Source organism: Muscardinus avellanarius (genome assembly GCF_963383645.1).
Source record: "Muscardinus avellanarius genome assembly, chromosome: 7".
NCBI classification, from domain to species: Eukaryota; Metazoa; Chordata; class Mammalia; order Rodentia; family Gliridae; genus Muscardinus; species Muscardinus avellanarius.
This window is the reverse complement of record NC_137793.1, coordinates 107,523,680-107,539,954: the sequence shown is the minus strand read 5'-3', so window position 1 is coordinate 107,539,954 and position 16,275 is coordinate 107,523,680. Positions and strand designations below refer to the sequence as shown.

Genomic DNA, 16,275 nt, shown 5'->3' with positions numbered 1-16,275 from the left:
CCCTGTTTTTTATTCTTTATTTTGAAACAGGGTCTCACTGAATTGCAAAGGGCCTCACTAAGTAGTTGAGGCTGTCCTTTAATCACAATCCTCCCATCTCAACCTCCCAAGTACTGAGATTACAAGTGTGTGCCACCACACCCGGCTTAAAAATAAGTTTTAAAGGAATAAATTGCCTGTTTTATAAGAAAGTTCTTTTTTGTGTGTGTGATACTGGGGTTCCTGGAAAGCCTTCTACCTCTGGGCTACACTCCCAAACCTATTTTATATTTTTATCTGGAAACAAGGGCTCTTAAACCAGTGAGGCTGGCTCGAACCTGCGTGATCCTCCTGTCTTCGCCTCCCAAGCATGGGGATTGCAAGTGTGCGCCACCACGCCCAGCTATAAGAAAGTTCTTTTTAAAAAATATGTGTCACCAGCCTCCTGGGTTCAATTTCTAGGACTAGGGGAAAAATGTGTTTATATAGCTCTTCTTAATTTTTTGCTTTTTAGAATTGTGGAAGAATACCATGACTTATATACACTGCAGAGAGGAAGGATGGAGAACAATATTAAGGAGCTGATGGCAGAGAGAGACATCTGGAGCTCGTCCACGTATGAGCTGGCCCTAAAGGTTTGTCTGTCTGAGTTGATAACCCAAACCTCTTTATTGGCTAAAGTTTCATTTTTTACAATATTTAGTAATAGAGACAAAAATTTTAAAACCATTTATGTCTATTGATGACAATATAGGTTTTGTGGGCCTTGAAAAGGGAAGTTGGGGTTTTTTTGTTTCTTTTCTCTGATGGGTACTTAGAGATTGCACATTCAGGGCTCTTTATTCACCACAACCTATAAAGTATAAACACAAGCCGGGCGTGGTGGCAACCAAAAAAAAAAGTATAAACACAATTTTTTCTCTGTTGTTTGGGAATGCTTTTTAATTTAATTTTAGTTTTTTTGGTGGTACTGAGGATGGAACCTTTCTACCTCCAGGCTATACTCATGGACCATATATATATATATTTTATATAAAATATATAAAATATATAAAATATATATATATATATATATTTTTTTTTTTTTTTTTGGTGGTACTGGGGTTCCTGGAAACCCGTCTACCTCCGGGCTACACTCCCACGGGCTACACTCCCAGACCTATTTTATATTTTATATTTGGAAACATGGTCTCTTAAGCCAGCGTGGCTGGCTTCAAACCTGCGTGATCCTCCTGTCTCCGCCTCCCAAGTGCGGGGATTATAAATGTGCGCCACCACGCCCGGCCTATTTTATATTTTATTTGAAAACAGGGTCTCTTAAGCCAGCAAGGCTGGCTTCAAACCTGCATGATCGTTGTGTCTCTGCCTCCCAAGCATGGGGACAACAAGTGTGCCACCACACCCGGCTGGGAATGTGTTTAAAATTTCAACTTTATGCTAACCAATGATAAAAAAAAAATGGTTCTTACTTTTTCATATAATGTAAGCATATTAGGATCGCTGGATATCATACCCTGTTCTTTTACCTTCATATGCAAGGTGGGCAGTGAATTAAAATAGGACAGTGGAACATGATAGCGACACCTTGTGGAAATCACAAAGTTCCATAGTGTTTTCTGCTTCTGCGATGTTTACCTGTTGGTTGACTGTTTTGACATCTGGAATTTATAGGTATTCACAATGAATTAGGACTCACAACAGATTACAGACGTGGTCTGGGTGGATCTTTGAGTAGGCTGCCATGGGTTCTTCCCGGAGCTAGCCTGTACATTACATCCGCGTGAAAAATCTGAATTAGGCCCCGCTCTGTGCCGTAGCCTGTCGGTTACTTGGGTGAAAATGCAGGAAACGTCCCTATCAAAGTGTGCGAATGGCAGACCTGCGGAGAAAAGCCGCCAGACTGAAGAGTGGAATCCAGATTGGTTTATTTGGGAAATTCCATTTACTTGACAGAAATAATTATTCAAAATCTAGACCATTAATGGGAATACGTTAGAGGCATTCCCAGTCAAGAGAGGAGAAGGGCTTCTGCTATCATTTAATTTATTAATCTGAGTAATAAAAAGCTACAAAATCACGCACTATTTTTGCTGATGATGCAATTTTCTACTCAGATAACTGGGAAAACAATTTAAAGATTAATTGAATTAATTAACCTTTATTGCAGGGCATGATGGTGCACACTTGTAATCCCAGCATTTGGGAGGCTGACTGGAGGATCGTGGTTCGTGGACAGCCTCAGCTACTTAGTGAGGCCCTCCTCAACTTAGTGAGACCCTGATTCAAAAATAAAAAATAAAAAAAATAGGGCAGGGGGTGTAGCTCAGAGGTTGAATGCCCCTGGGTTCCATCCCCAGACCCACACACACAATTAACCTTTATTAAGGTAGCTAGGCACAATATATATATATATATATATATATATATATATATATATATATATATATATACTGTGTAAGAAAACCCAACAAATTTCCTATATACCAATAATAAGCAATTAAAAGAATCCTGGCATGGTGGCCCATACTTGTAATCCCAGTAGTTGGGAAGCTGAGACAGGAGGATTGCAGGTTCGAGGACAGCCTCAGCAACTTAGTGAGGCCCTCAGCAACTTAGAGAGACTCTGTTTCAATATACAAAATAAAATAGGGCTAGGGGGGTGTTACTCAGAGGTAGAATACCCCTGGGGTTCGATCCCCAGCACCAAAAAAAAAGAAAAAAAAAGAAAAGAAAGAAAGGAGAGAGGGAGGGAAGGAGGGGAGGGAAAGAGGGAGGAAGGAAGATCAAAGGATACCTAAAAGCTAGTGGCACACACCTGTGAGCCCAGCTTCTCGTGGGACCTCGGCAGGAGCGCTGCAAGTTTGAGGCCAGCCTGAGCACCACAGTGAGACCTGTCTCAGAGTCAAAAAGGGCTGGGGATGTGTGAACCACTGTGGTAAATCCTGTAGTCTGTTGATGTTGCTGATTATAGTACACTATTTTTATAGGTAATTGAAAGAAACAGAGTGATACTGGCTAAAAGGCTGTACCTCAATGAAAAGGGCTGGAATAAATACACTAAGCACTTCATCATCATGCTGTCAAACAAGGTAAATGCAGCTCACTGAGGCCGGGGGGCCAAAAGTGTCAGGACCTGGGACCAGAGGAGTTTGCTCTGCCACATTCATGGGGTATTAAGTATAGTTTTATGTTTGTACTTTATTGTGGGCAGAACGAAAAGAAATCCAAGGGAAAGCCCACAGCTCCTGTCCTTATATTTGTCTTCTATTGCAACTAAAGAGATTTATCTAGGTTCTAACAGTACAACGTTACTTATAGAGTTATACTGTGTACTAGTGTTCAAAGCAAAATACAAGTGGCTATTTTATTGAGATAATTGTATTATTGGTGCATTCTATGCAATCTTATGAGAAAAGAAGGAAAGTAGCATTTAGTATGTTTCTACTGAATCGGAGCATTTACACCACCATTTCATTCCTCCTCCTCCTCCTCCTCCTCCTCCTCCTCCTCCTCCTCCTCCTCCTCCTCCTCCTCCTCCTTCTTCGTGTGTGTGTCATACTAGGGATTAAACCAGGGACATTCTACCTCCCAAGTTACACCACTTGGCCCTATTTATTTATTTATTTATTTATTTATTTATTTATTTATTTTTAACGGTACTGGGGATGGAACTCAGGGGCATTCAACCTCTGAGCTACATGCCTAGCCCTATTTTTTTGTTCTTTATTTTGAAACAGGGTCTCACTGAGTTGCAGAGGGCCTCCCTAAGTAGTAGCTGAGGCTGTCCGTGAACTGCGATCCTCCTGTCTCAGCCTCCCAAACGCTGGGATTACAAGCGTGCGCCACCACACCCGGCTCGGCTCTTTTATTTTATTTGGAAACAGGGTCTCACTAAGTTGCTGAGAGCCTCACTAAGTAGCTGAGGCTGGCTTTGAACCTGTGCGGTCCTCCTGTCTCAGCCTCCCAGGCGCTGGGATTGCAGGCTGCGCTAGCATGCCTGGCTCACTGTTAACTCATAACAATTTTGTGAGATATGTACTAGGGTTTTCATTTTATGGATGATAAAAATTAAAATAGTTTAATAATGTCACTGAAGGCTACACAGTCAGGAAGTATCTAGTATTCACACTGACTCTGTCTGGCTTTATGGTTTCCATTCTTTTCCAGTGTATTCTATTCTTTTTTCTGCCCTGAGAAAGTCCTGCAGAAGCCGGCTGTGTGGCACATGCTTTTAGTCCCAGCATTCAGGAGGCTGAGACAGGATCGCAATTTGAGACCAGCCTCAGCTGCTTAGTGAGGCCCTAACTCAGTGAGACCCTGTTTCAAAATAAAGAATAAAAAATAGGGCTGGGGTGTGGCTCGGAGATAGAATGCCCCTGGGTCCTATCTGCAGTCCAGCAAAAAAGAAAGAAGAAAGAAAGAAAGGAAGGAAGGAAGGGAGGGAGGAAGGAAGGAAGGAAGGAAGGAAGAAAGAGAGAGAGAGAGAAAGAATGAAGCTTCTATAGGAAAACTGGGTCCTGTTGTACAGGAAAAAGTCTTGTCCCTAATTCTTCATGTACCATGAAAACTCACTACTAAACGATGTTTTTGATGATACTTATCTATCTTTTTATCTCTGTGTGTGTGTGTGTGTGTGTGTGTGTGTGTGTGTGTGGTACTGGGGATTAAACCCAGGGGCATTGCACCTCTGAGCTATACCCCCAGTCCTATTTTATTTTTTGTTTGGAAACCGCTAAGTTGCTGAGAATCTCACTAGGTACTGAGGCTGTCCTCGAACCTGCAATCCTCCTAGCTCAGCCTCCCAAATACTGGAATTACAAGTGCGGGTCACCACACCCAGCTAGTGATGATATTTTGAAAGAGGAATATTTTAAATTTTTGGATCCATATTCTATAGATTTCTCAAATGCTGCACCACTAACAATGCCCTGATGTATGTTCATCAGTATTTCATCTGAATGAGTAAATTGACCTGTGCATTTTAGGACACTTCAGACCTTTCAATGTTGCAGAGGTTCACGCTGAAATGGAGAAATTTAATGAGCAAATTTAAACAGGAGGTAGAAAGAACTGAGGAGTCTACAAAGAATCAACTGTACATGGTTAAAGATGGCCTTACCAAATGGCAGGAGTTCTTCAAAAGTAACATGTAGGTCTCCAAGAACCTCGAGTTTCTGATTATATGGCATTGTGTCTGATGACTCAGTTCTCTGTGTCTCACCCCCAGCCCCTCGTAGCCGTAATTAACACTGCTTTCTGGAGCGGGGACCCACATCCCTGGCTAGGATGGAATGCCCTCGACGACTTGGAACTCTGGTGTTTCTGGTGCTGATTATATCTGAAGTCCCTCTCCATCCCCTGCTTAACTGTCGCTTCCTTATTTAAGTCCAACCACTTATTTATTTATTTATTACTGGGAATTGAACCCGGGGGCATTCTACCTCCAAGCTACAACCCGGTCCTATTTTTATGTTTTCATTTAGAAACAGGGTCTCACTAAATTGCTGAGGCTGTCCTCAAACCAGCAATCTTCCTGTGTCAGCCTCCTGGGTGCTGTGGTTACAGACATGCACGACCACACCTGGCTCCTTTTTTCTCTTTTTAATATAAAGTCAGTTTGTGGTGCTGGGCATGGTAGCCCACACCTGTAACCCCAGTGCTTGGGAGGCTGAGACAGGAGGATCACAGGTTCGAAGGAGGATCATACAACCTCACTAACTTAGCGAGGCTCTCAGCAACTTAGGCTGTTTCAAAATAAAAAGCTCAGAGGTAGAACACCCCTGGGTTCAATCCCTAGCACTGTAATACAATGAAATGTAAATGAATGCATGAATTAATGAATGAATTAATGTAAGTGTATGCCACTACTACTGGCAAACGAGTATCTGAGTCTATCTGGATTCTTCTGAAGTCGAATGAAGGGGTGGCAGTTACAGGGAGGTAGATTTGGAATGAATATCATACTTTGTAATGATTGTTCATTTTGAAACAGTCTCACTACTTTGCAGAGGGCCTCCCGTTTCTGAGGCTGGCTGCGAACCTGCGATCCTCCTGCGATTAGCCTCCCAAGTGCTGGGATCGCAGGTGTACCCACCGTGCCTGGATCAGCAGCAGAAATTTAGTGAGACCCCTCAGCAACTTAGTGAGACCCTGTTTCAAGATAAAAAATAAAATAGGGCTAGGGGTTTAGCCTGGAGGTAGAACACTCCTGGAATTAATCCCCAGTCACACACACACACACACACACACACACACACACACACACACACACACACACTATCGTGACCCATGGCCCTGTAGCTTGATTACTCGGGACTGATTAGAATCTGAATTTATATTTATATTTGTATGTTTAAGGTAAATTCTCACAGTGAAGCACAATAATTTGTATAATTAATGCAACTTTTATGTTATTAAAAAATAAGGATGAAGGCCCATGGCTCCGAAAGGCTGACCCCCGAAAGCACGCCCGTTATTTAATATGCAGACCTACCATTTTCTTTGTTTGCACCTGTTCTGAGGTGTTTCTCGCTCTTTTTTCTTCTTCCAGGGGAAAAGACACTTTATCCTTTACCAAGGGAGGCATGTTGGACTCGGTTCTCTCAGACTTTAGGCAGTTGCAAAGGGTAAGAGCCGGGAATATACAGCGTGGCACACACGCTCCTCAGCACGTCCCGTCCCGTCTCACCCTCCAAGAGGCCGTGTTAAGTTTAGCGGGACACAGGAACTTAAGCTCGAACGCTGAGTTCTACTGCAGAGTTTTGGGACAGTTAGGCTGCCGGGGGCAGGAAGGGGGAGGCAAGACTTGAGCAGCAGGAGTTCCGACTCTGATGGACTTGCTAGACACAGGGAACATGTGTCTCTCCTGTGTGTGGCTTTTGACTTAGGGATAGATTGGACTATTCTTATTGTAGCAAAATAGCCATAAGATCCCCCATCTTTAGACGTATAGTTTAGTGGTGTTAAACACGTTCACACTGGTGAGCAACGCTCACCAGCCTTTATCTCCAGAGTTTCTCATCTTCTAAAACGGAAGCTCCATCCCAGCAAACGGTAATTCCTCATATATGTATCAACAACATGTCGAATATAGATATATATATATGATATACATGATGTATATAATGTAATATGTACATGTTGTTTACAAGGATAGAGTTGTTATACATATGTATATATATCACATTTTTGTGTACTCATTAATAACATCTTTTTAAAAGGGTTCAAGCTTTAAAAATAAGTTTCAATGATTAAATTGTAGCCATGTTATGGTAGTCTGACAAAGGACAATATGTAACATTGAAATCCTTCCAAATCGAATATCAAATTCATAACCTAATGAAATATTTTCCAGATCCCAAGAAATCATTTTCTTTATTTTTGGAATGATTTGATCATAATGTTCTCCTACTTGCTGTCATATGTACAGAATATCTGCCTCAGTGGCTGTTTTTTAAGCTATTTATCTAGCAGTTTTGATACGCATAGGTGTAATTGAAAAAGTCATTAGTTTTTATTTCTTAGGAATAATAATAATTCTCACTTATTAAACACTTTTTTTTTTTTGCAGTACTGGAAATTGAACCCAGGGGCAGTCTACCTCCTTGCTCTACCCCCAGCTCTATTCTTTATTCTTTATTTTGAAACCGGGTCTCCCTGAGTTGCAGAGGGCCTCGCTAAGTAGCTGAGGCTGTCCGCGAACCGCGATCCTCTGGTCTCAGCCTCCCAATTACTGGGATTACAAGCGTGCGCCACCACGCCCGGCTAACACTTACTCTTTGTCAGGCTGAAAATGCTTTCCATTCATTACCTTACTTAGTCTTTTTGTGCAACTCTACCTGGTGTGCAGCTACACGACGTGGGTCCTATAATCCTCATCTCACATATGCAGAAATTGAGGTGTAGGAATGTCGTTAACTAAGTTACCTATAAACGGTGAGTGGGGGGGTGAAAATCCGAGTCTGCGTTTCTCTGACGGAAGTGTGTGAGCTGTCGCCGTGGGCTCTTGTTCTTAGCTAGTTTAGGAAAAATAGCCAGAACTGCACTGCTGCGAGCTTAAGCAAAGCCTTATTATACAAAGGTAGAAAGAAAGACAGGACGGAGCGATGAAGACTACGTCAGAGGGACGCGTGCAGCCCTGAAAGTAACACACTGAGGTTTCTGAACACAGAACATTTTTTGATAAGAATTTATTATCTCCTTCCTCCCTCCCATCCTGCTGAGCCGATAGTCCTCTTTTCCCACCAAAAGCAAGTGCAGGCCCGCCAGTTATCTCTGCTGTGTAAGCCTTTTCTGTTAGATCACTGATCAAAATGTGTTACCTGGTTGGCAAGGTCAGGGGCCACGAGGCATCTGCCCTCTTTGAATTGCAAAGCATGCATCGTCCACCTGTGTCCTTGGTGAGTTCTTAGCCTTCCCCATCTCTGTCTGCCAGAAGTTACTTGAAAATTTGTTTTATAATAAAGAAAAGAAAGACACAAGAATATAATCTTTTAAAATATATGTTTTGAGCTATAACTATTTTGTGTGACTAGTAGTTAATATTGGGTTAAGATAGCTTGCTTTTCGTTTTTTAACTTTAGTCTAAACTGTCGTGAGAGTCTGTCTAATTCTTTTTCTAAGTGCAGGGATCTGTGTTTAACACTCGGTGTTCCGCTGGGCTCACAGCCAGCTTCTAGCTGACCAAGGTCAACCCTGGCTGCAGCCCTTGGCCGACAGCTTAGAGACAGAGAAAAGGATCTTACTGTTTTGCCTAATATGAAAACTTGCTCCTATTAGCAATTAATGCAGCTCTGATTAGCAATCGATACAGTCTCCATACCTACCACCTGACCAAAATCCATTTAATGGCTCTGTTACAATGCCCCCCTGTAGATTACTCCTGATGACACCTTCTTAATGAAGGTGGCTGGTCGTTCTGTTATCTAACAAACAATGGTAAACTCTATGTGTAAGTTTCACTTTACTTTCCACTAATATTTATTGACATTTCTTATTCATGACTTGGACTTGGGGTTAGACAGAAAATAAGACATGAATCAACACTTGTGCATTCTAGAGATTTTCCATCTAGTAGAGATCATGTGAGGAACCGTATTACAACCTTGCTGTAAGAGTAAAACATGCTCAGCTTTCTAGGACATAATTGTCACTAATTGTTTACCCTGATAATTTAGTATAATAATCTCTTCCTGGCAAACCATGAATTAATTATCTTGCAGAATTGCAAAATTAATTTAAATTCATAGGTTTTTTTTTTTTATGCTGGGGATTGGACCCAGGGGCATCCTACCTCTGAACCAGCCCTATTTTATTTCTTATTTTGAAACAGGATCTCACTGGATTGCTGAGATCTCGCTACATGGCTGAGGCTGCCTTTGAATCTGTGAGCCTCCTGTCTCAGCCTCCTGTCTCAGCCTCCTGTCTCAGCTTCCTGTCTCAGCCTCCTGTCTTGGCACACTCCTGGGATTACAGCTGTGTGCCACCACACATGGCTACATTCACATTACTTTTAAAAATAAAATGGATGCTTCATGCCAATTCTTTGGGGGAAGAAATAATATGAACAATAATAAAAGGCTATGCAGCCAGCCGTGGCAGCACACGCCTGTAATCCCAGTACTGGAAGGCTGAGACAGGAGGATTTCAGGTTTGAAACCAGCCTCAGCAATTTATGGAGGTTCACAGCAACTTAGCAAGACTCTGTTTCCAAAGAAAAGTGAAATAGGGCGGGGAGTGTAGCTCAGGGGTAGAATGCCCCTGGGTTCCACCCCCAACACAGTAAATAACGAGAACGATAGTGATGCTGGGAAGTGTAGGCCGTGTGACGAAACGATGGGCCGCTGGGCCGCGAGATCTGGGCGTGCTTGGACGGGTGACGTCTGCTCTCCCACCCGCCCCTCCAGGTGCTGGATGATGAGAAGGAAAAGTTTACCGGGGACCTTCTAGTGTCAAAATATGATAGTCTCAAGATCATAAAGCATCTGCAAGAAAACTGGGCAGATATCAGCCTGGGGATATTTAGTCGCCATAGAAGCCTGGAGGGGGAGCTGCCCCCAGAGCAGCTGTACATGGAGGAGATCATGAAGAGCACGGCGAGGCTCTACAGAGGGTACGAAGTCAGGATAACTGGGGACAACGGTAAGAAAAGGTGACAACTGGACTTCTCAGCAGAATAAGGCATTTAATAATAATTTTTATTTATTATAAAATAATAAATAAATAAATTTTATTTGTTATAAAATTATAGTCAAAATATAATTATTTTGACTATAATTAATTAAAAGAAATAATGCATTCATATAAAGCAAAACAATGTATTGGACATTGTTTTATTGAGAATCTGATGTCATCTTACTTTTTCTTGTCTTTATAGTTTCTTTTTTATTTTCAATTTATTTATTTATTTATTTTGGTACTGGGATTGAACTCGGAGGCATTCTACCCACAAGCTACACACCCAGCCTGATTTTATTTCTTATTTGAAAACAGGGTCTCACTAGGTTGCTGAGAACCTCACTGAGTTGCCGAGGCTGGCCTTGAACCTGCGATCCTCCTGCCTCAGCCTCTCATGTACTGGGATTACACGCGTGCGCCATCACGCCCCTCATAGTTTCTGATAAGAAGTCAGTCAGAGATCTTACTGAGGGTCTTGGATGTGATACATTCTTCCTGATGCTTTCAGAATTGTGCCTTTTCCTCTGGCTTTGAGAGTTCATGGTATATCCAGGTGTGATTTCTTTGATTCTATCCTACTTGAAGCTTCCCTGTGCAGAGCTCCAGGCAGTCTGCTCCACTGGCTGGCACGGATGGCCCATGGAACGCTACCCACATGGGAAACGCAATCACACTTTTCTGTAGCAACAACAATATAGTTTTAGATAAAATGGCAATGTTTAACCTATAAGAGTATATAGTGGGCAGCAAAAAAAATGAAGTAGCAAATGGTTTAAAGTAAATGAGGAAACCAAAATGATATGAATGACGGCAAAATTAATGGGTCATCTTGAACACTGTCAAAGGTCAAAGTTCACTGATGGATGCAGTGCATGTATGTTTATCAAGGGCAGAATGCAGCTGGGTTTTAAGTTATTACATAACGCTGAGAAAAGAGCCTTTATTTTCTCTTCCTCCTCCTCCTTCTTATTTTGGAACTGAGGATTGAACCCAGCAGTCAACCTCCAAGCTACACCCCCAGCCCTATATTTTTCTTTTTAATTTGAAACAGGTTTTCACTAAGTTGCTGAGAGCTTCACTAAGTAGCTGAGACTGTCCTTGAACCTGCAATCCTCCTGTCTCAACCTCCCAAATAATGGGATTACAGGTGTGAGCCACAAGGCCTGTCTCCACTTATTTTATTATTTAATTTTATTTTTATTTATTTATTTTAATATATGTTATTTATTTATTTATTTTTGGTGGTACTAGGGGTGCAACCCAGAGGCTTTGTACCTCTGGGCTATACTCCCAGACCTTTTTTATATTTTATTTGGAAACAGGGTCTCACTAAGTTTCTGAGAGCCTCACTAAATAGCTGAGGCTGGCTTCGAACCTGTGTGATCCTCCTGTCTCAGCCTCCCAAGCGTGGGGATTATAAGCATGCGCCACCACGCCCGGCTATTTATTTTATTTTTGGTGGTACTGGGGATGGAACCCTTCTACCTCTGGGCTACACTCCCAGACCCATTTTTATATTTTTTATTTGGAAACAGAGTCTCTTAAGCCAGTGCGGCTGGCTTCAAACCCGCTCAATCCTCCTGTCTCCACCTCCCAAGCACGGGGATTACAAGCATGCGTCACCACACCCAGCTTTATTTATTTATTTATTTATATTTTATTTTGTGGTGCTAGAAATGGAACCCAGGAGCATTCTACCTCTGAGCTACACCCTCAGCCCTATTTTTTAATTCTTTATTTTGAAACAGAGTCTCACTAAAGGCAAAGGGCTTCACTAAGTAGCTGAGGCTGTCCACGAACCGCGATTCTCCTGTCGCAGCCTCCCAAATGCTGGGTTTACAAGCGTGTGTCACCACGCCCGGTTCGCTTCTTATTTTAATAAGGAGAGTGGTCATTTTTCTGTGATCTCACATGAATCAGACTATCGGATCCACATTAGGATCCAAGGTCAATCTTTGTTCAGATTAAAAACTATAAACTATGAAAATCAGGTCAGTGACCTAAAATGACTTAAAAAACACATCTGTTCTCATTTCTCTTAAGAAGCAATTTAACACCATTGTTATCTTAGCAGAATAACTTACCAAGTTAATGCCTTTTCTAAAACACTGTAGTTGATAGTTTTTGAGTTTAATGCACTTGATTTTCAGCTGAGAAGATAAGACACTTAGAATATAAGCTTACTGATGGGAGTGGTGGCAAACACTTGTAATCCCAGCATTTGGGAAGCTGAGACCGGAGGATCACGGTTCGCGGACAGCCTCAGCTGCTTAGTGAGGCCCTCTGCAACTTAGTGAGACCCTGTTTCAAAATAAAGAATAAAAAATAGGGCAGGGGTGTAGCTCAGAGGTCAAATGGCCCTGGGTTCCACCCCCAGACCCGCAATAAAAAAAAAAAAAAGAATATAAACTTACCAAAAAAAGAGTCCATTAGCCGGGCGTGGTGGCGCACGCTTGTAATCCCCGCGCTTGGGAGGCAGAGACAGGAGGATCGCGCAGGTTCGAAGCCAGCCGCGGCGCTGGCTTAGGAGACCCTGTTTCCAAATAAAAATGTAAAAATAGGTCTGGGAGTGTAGCCCGGAGGTAGAAGGGCTTCCAGGAACCCCAGTACCACCAAAAAAAAAAAAAAAAAGAGTTCATTAGTCATAGAAACACTAAACATTTCATTGACTAAACATTTAGTTGGGACCAACTCTTTTCAAGGTTCTCAGTAAGGCGAACTATGGAATAATGACAAAGTGAAAAAGGATGCGCCTTTGCCCAGTCGGGCGTTATAACTGAGGATTGAAATAGTGATCTTATAAATACTTCTAATAATTTATGCTTTTCTCACTTTTCCAGGTGTCTCTAAAATGCTTCCAAATTTGCTTAATTATTTTGACTTTTGTTGTTTCAAGTTGGAAAACGTGGAGTTTTCTGATATGCCCTTTGATGAGTGGGAGGGAGTTAATGAAAAAATTAATGAAATAAAAACTCAGTTGGAATCTCTGGTGAACATTATCGGTACTGTCCCGCAGTTCACAGACGTGGATTCTGTCCCGTAAGTTTTCGTAGCTCGCTTTCCTTGGGGAGAATGCTTTTTAAGGGCCTTATTGCAATATAATTCACATACCATTTAGTTTACCCTTTAAACGTATACAATTAAATGGCTTGTAGTATATTCATAGCTACCGACACCTGCAATTTTAGAACATTTTACCACCTCAAAAATAAGCTTTATATACTTTAGTTATTACCCTACAGATGAGTTGGTTGTCTGTTACTGTCACAAAATACGTGAAGACTGGGTAGCTTATAAGAAAAGAGGTTATTTAGCTCAGTTTGGGAGGTTGCACATCCCAACAGCATGTGCTACGTCTGGCAAGAATGGCAGCATCAGCTGGGTGTGCGGGACGGGAAGCCCGAGGGGTCTGGCTCGCTCTTTGCTGCTCAGTGTTCTAGGAACTAGCCAGAATCCCATTCGATTTGCGCTAATTCCTTCTGGCGGGAGTATCCTCAGCGACCTCATGGCCACCCGCTCGGGGACACCTCTCAAAGGTTCCACACCTTTGATTCCACCGTACTGAGGACCAAGCTTCCAGCACCTAACCCTCTGGGTGGGGGGGAAGCCAAAGAACCGTAGTACCTATCTTTCTCCTCTCTCTTCTCCTACCACTCCATCTACGATCTGAAGCCACTTTTCATTTCTGTCAATTTTCCTGTTGTAGACATTTCATATGAAAGGAATCACATATTATGTGGTCTTTTGTAAACCATTTCTTTAAGTATAATATGTCGGAATTCATCCATGGTGTGGCATCTTTAAATATTTCATTCATTTTTTATGACTGAATAATATTCCATCTATGGATAATACCATATTTTACTCATCCGTCTGTTGTTTGGATTGCTTCCGTCATTTGGCTCTCATGAGTATTGTAGCTATACTTTTTGTGTCTGGAGGAGGGCATTGTGTCCCTGGGAATTGAACCTCGGGGCACTCTACCTCTGAGATACTCCCCTAATCCTTTTATTTTGAAACAAGGTCTTGCTAAATTACCACACGCTGGCCTCAAAGCTGTGATCCTCTTGTCTCAGCCTCCCATCTACTAGGCTTACAGGCATGCACCACTGGTGCCTGGCTTGCTATAAATATTCATATACAAGTTTTATTTGTGGGACAGAATGTGCTTTTATTTCTCTTGGTTGTATACCAAGGATTGGAAGTACCAGGTCATAGGACAGTTCTATCTTTAACAATAGAGGAACTGCCAGACTGTTTTCGTTAGGAAACCTATACCATTTTACATTTTCACCAGCAATGTATGAGGGCTGAGACTCTATATACTCACCAACACTTGTTATCAGACTTTTTGATTCTAGCCATACTAATGGGTGTCAAGTAGTATCTCATTTTTTTTATGGTATTGCAGATGGAATCCAGGGCATTCATTCTACCTCTGAACTATACCTCCAACCCCATTTTATTTTTATTTTGAAACAGGATCTTGACAGGTTGAGAAGAGTCTCACTATTGTCTGAGGCTGTCCTCGAACCTGCAACCCTCCTGTCTCAGCTTCCCAAGTACTGGGATTCCAGGCGTGTGCCACAACACTTGGATTAATTGCGCTTTTGATTTATATTTCCCTAATAACAATAATGATAATAATGTGTATCAATAATGATATACAAAAATGTTGGTTTGTGAGCTTATTGGCCATTTATATATTTTCTTTGGAGAAATATCAGATCCTTTGCACCAATTTTTTTTTCCTGCGGTACTGGGGGTGGAACCAGGGGCTTTACTACCTCCGGGCTATACTCCCAGACCTATTTTATACTTTATTTAGAAACAGGGTCTCACTAAGTTGCTGAGAGCCTCACTAAGTAGCTGAGGCTGGCTTCGAACCCGTGCGATCCTCCTGTCTCCGCCTCCCAAGCGCGGGGATTACAAGCGTGCACCACCACGCCCGGCTCTTTTGCACCCATTTTAATTGGGTCATTTGTACATTATTGAGTTTTTAAGAGTGAGCTATATATTCTGAATATAAGTCTCTTTTGAGATATGTGAATTGCAAATAACATTTTTTCCCATCTTATAAGTTGTCATTTCACTTTTTGGGGGGAAGGGGCTGGGGATTGAACCAAGGGCCTCGTGCATGTTAGGCAAGCACCCAACCACTCACCCTCATCCCCGGCCTTTTTATTTGGAAACAGGGTCTCTTAAGCCAGCTTGAGTATGTACATCGCATCTCTTCCACTGAAGTGTCTCCCTCAGTGAGGCTGCCTTCCCCTCCTGCCTGCTCAGTTAGGTCCCCTCCCTCCCTCCACTAAGGCTTCTCCTCCTCTGTCTGGAGAGGAGCTCCAGTACAGTGTCGGAGGGATTGCAAATCAGTGATGGGACATCAGCGTCAAGGGTCCTCAGAAGACGGGGAGCAAACCTACCGAATGGCTCAGCTCTATCACGCCTGGGTGTCTACCCAAAGGAACTGAACCAGACTACCACAGTAACACACACGTATCTATGTTCATAGCAGCAAAGTTCATAACTGCCAAATGGTGGGACCAGCCTAGGTGTCCACCGGCAGATGAGTGGATTACAAAATTATGTGATATACACATGATGGAATTCTACTCAGCCATAAAGAAGAACAAAATTATGAGATTATTTTTGGCGTGTGTGTGTGGGGGGGGGTAGTGAGGGCTGAACCCAGGGACACTCTACCTCTGAGCTTCATCTCCAGCTGTATTTTATTATTTTGAAACAAAGTCTCTCCAAATTGCTGAGGTTGGCCTTGAACCTGTGATCCTCCTCTTTCAGCCTTCCAAGTACTGAGATTACAGTTGTGAGCCCCCACGCCCAGTTTCTTGTTTCTTAATATTGGCATTTATATTTACAAACTTCCTCAGACGACTGCCTGGTTGCATCCATGTTCTGGTCTGCTGTGCCTTCGTTCTTACTGACCCAGCGCACTTCACGACTTGTCTTCTGTTTGTGATCGATGTGTAACGCAGGACTGTGCTGTTTGTCATTTGCGACTTTCCCTGTTTTCTCCAGTCATTGGTTTGTCATTTCCCGCCTCTGTGGAATGAATAGATACTTTATATTATTCTGGCCTTTAAATTAAGTTTGCTCTAAGGT

General features: G+C 42.4%; 1 protein-coding gene across 1 annotated transcript in view; it reads left to right on the top strand.

Moving 5' to 3' along the window:
• AXDND1 (axonemal dynein light chain domain containing 1) overlaps window positions 1–16,275 on the top strand; it is a gene marked incomplete at both ends in the record, with an annotated part of 66,274 nt that overhangs the window by 26,287 nt on the left and 23,712 nt on the right. The window contains 10 exons of the mRNA XM_080698771.1: window positions 494–614; window positions 2,967–3,068; window positions 4,965–5,128; window positions 6,530–6,605; window positions 6,932–7,032; window positions 8,279–8,378; window positions 9,885–10,119; window positions 12,076–12,146; window positions 13,052–13,194; window positions 16,044–16,139. Of these exons, the coding sequence (XP_080554897.1) occupies window positions 494–614; window positions 2,967–3,068; window positions 4,965–5,128; window positions 6,530–6,605; window positions 6,932–7,032; window positions 8,279–8,378; window positions 9,885–10,119; window positions 12,076–12,146; window positions 13,052–13,194; window positions 16,044–16,139 (1,209 nt within the window). The remainder of the gene's footprint in view (window positions 1–493; window positions 615–2,966; window positions 3,069–4,964; window positions 5,129–6,529; window positions 6,606–6,931; window positions 7,033–8,278; window positions 8,379–9,884; window positions 10,120–12,075; window positions 12,147–13,051; window positions 13,195–16,043; window positions 16,140–16,275) is intronic.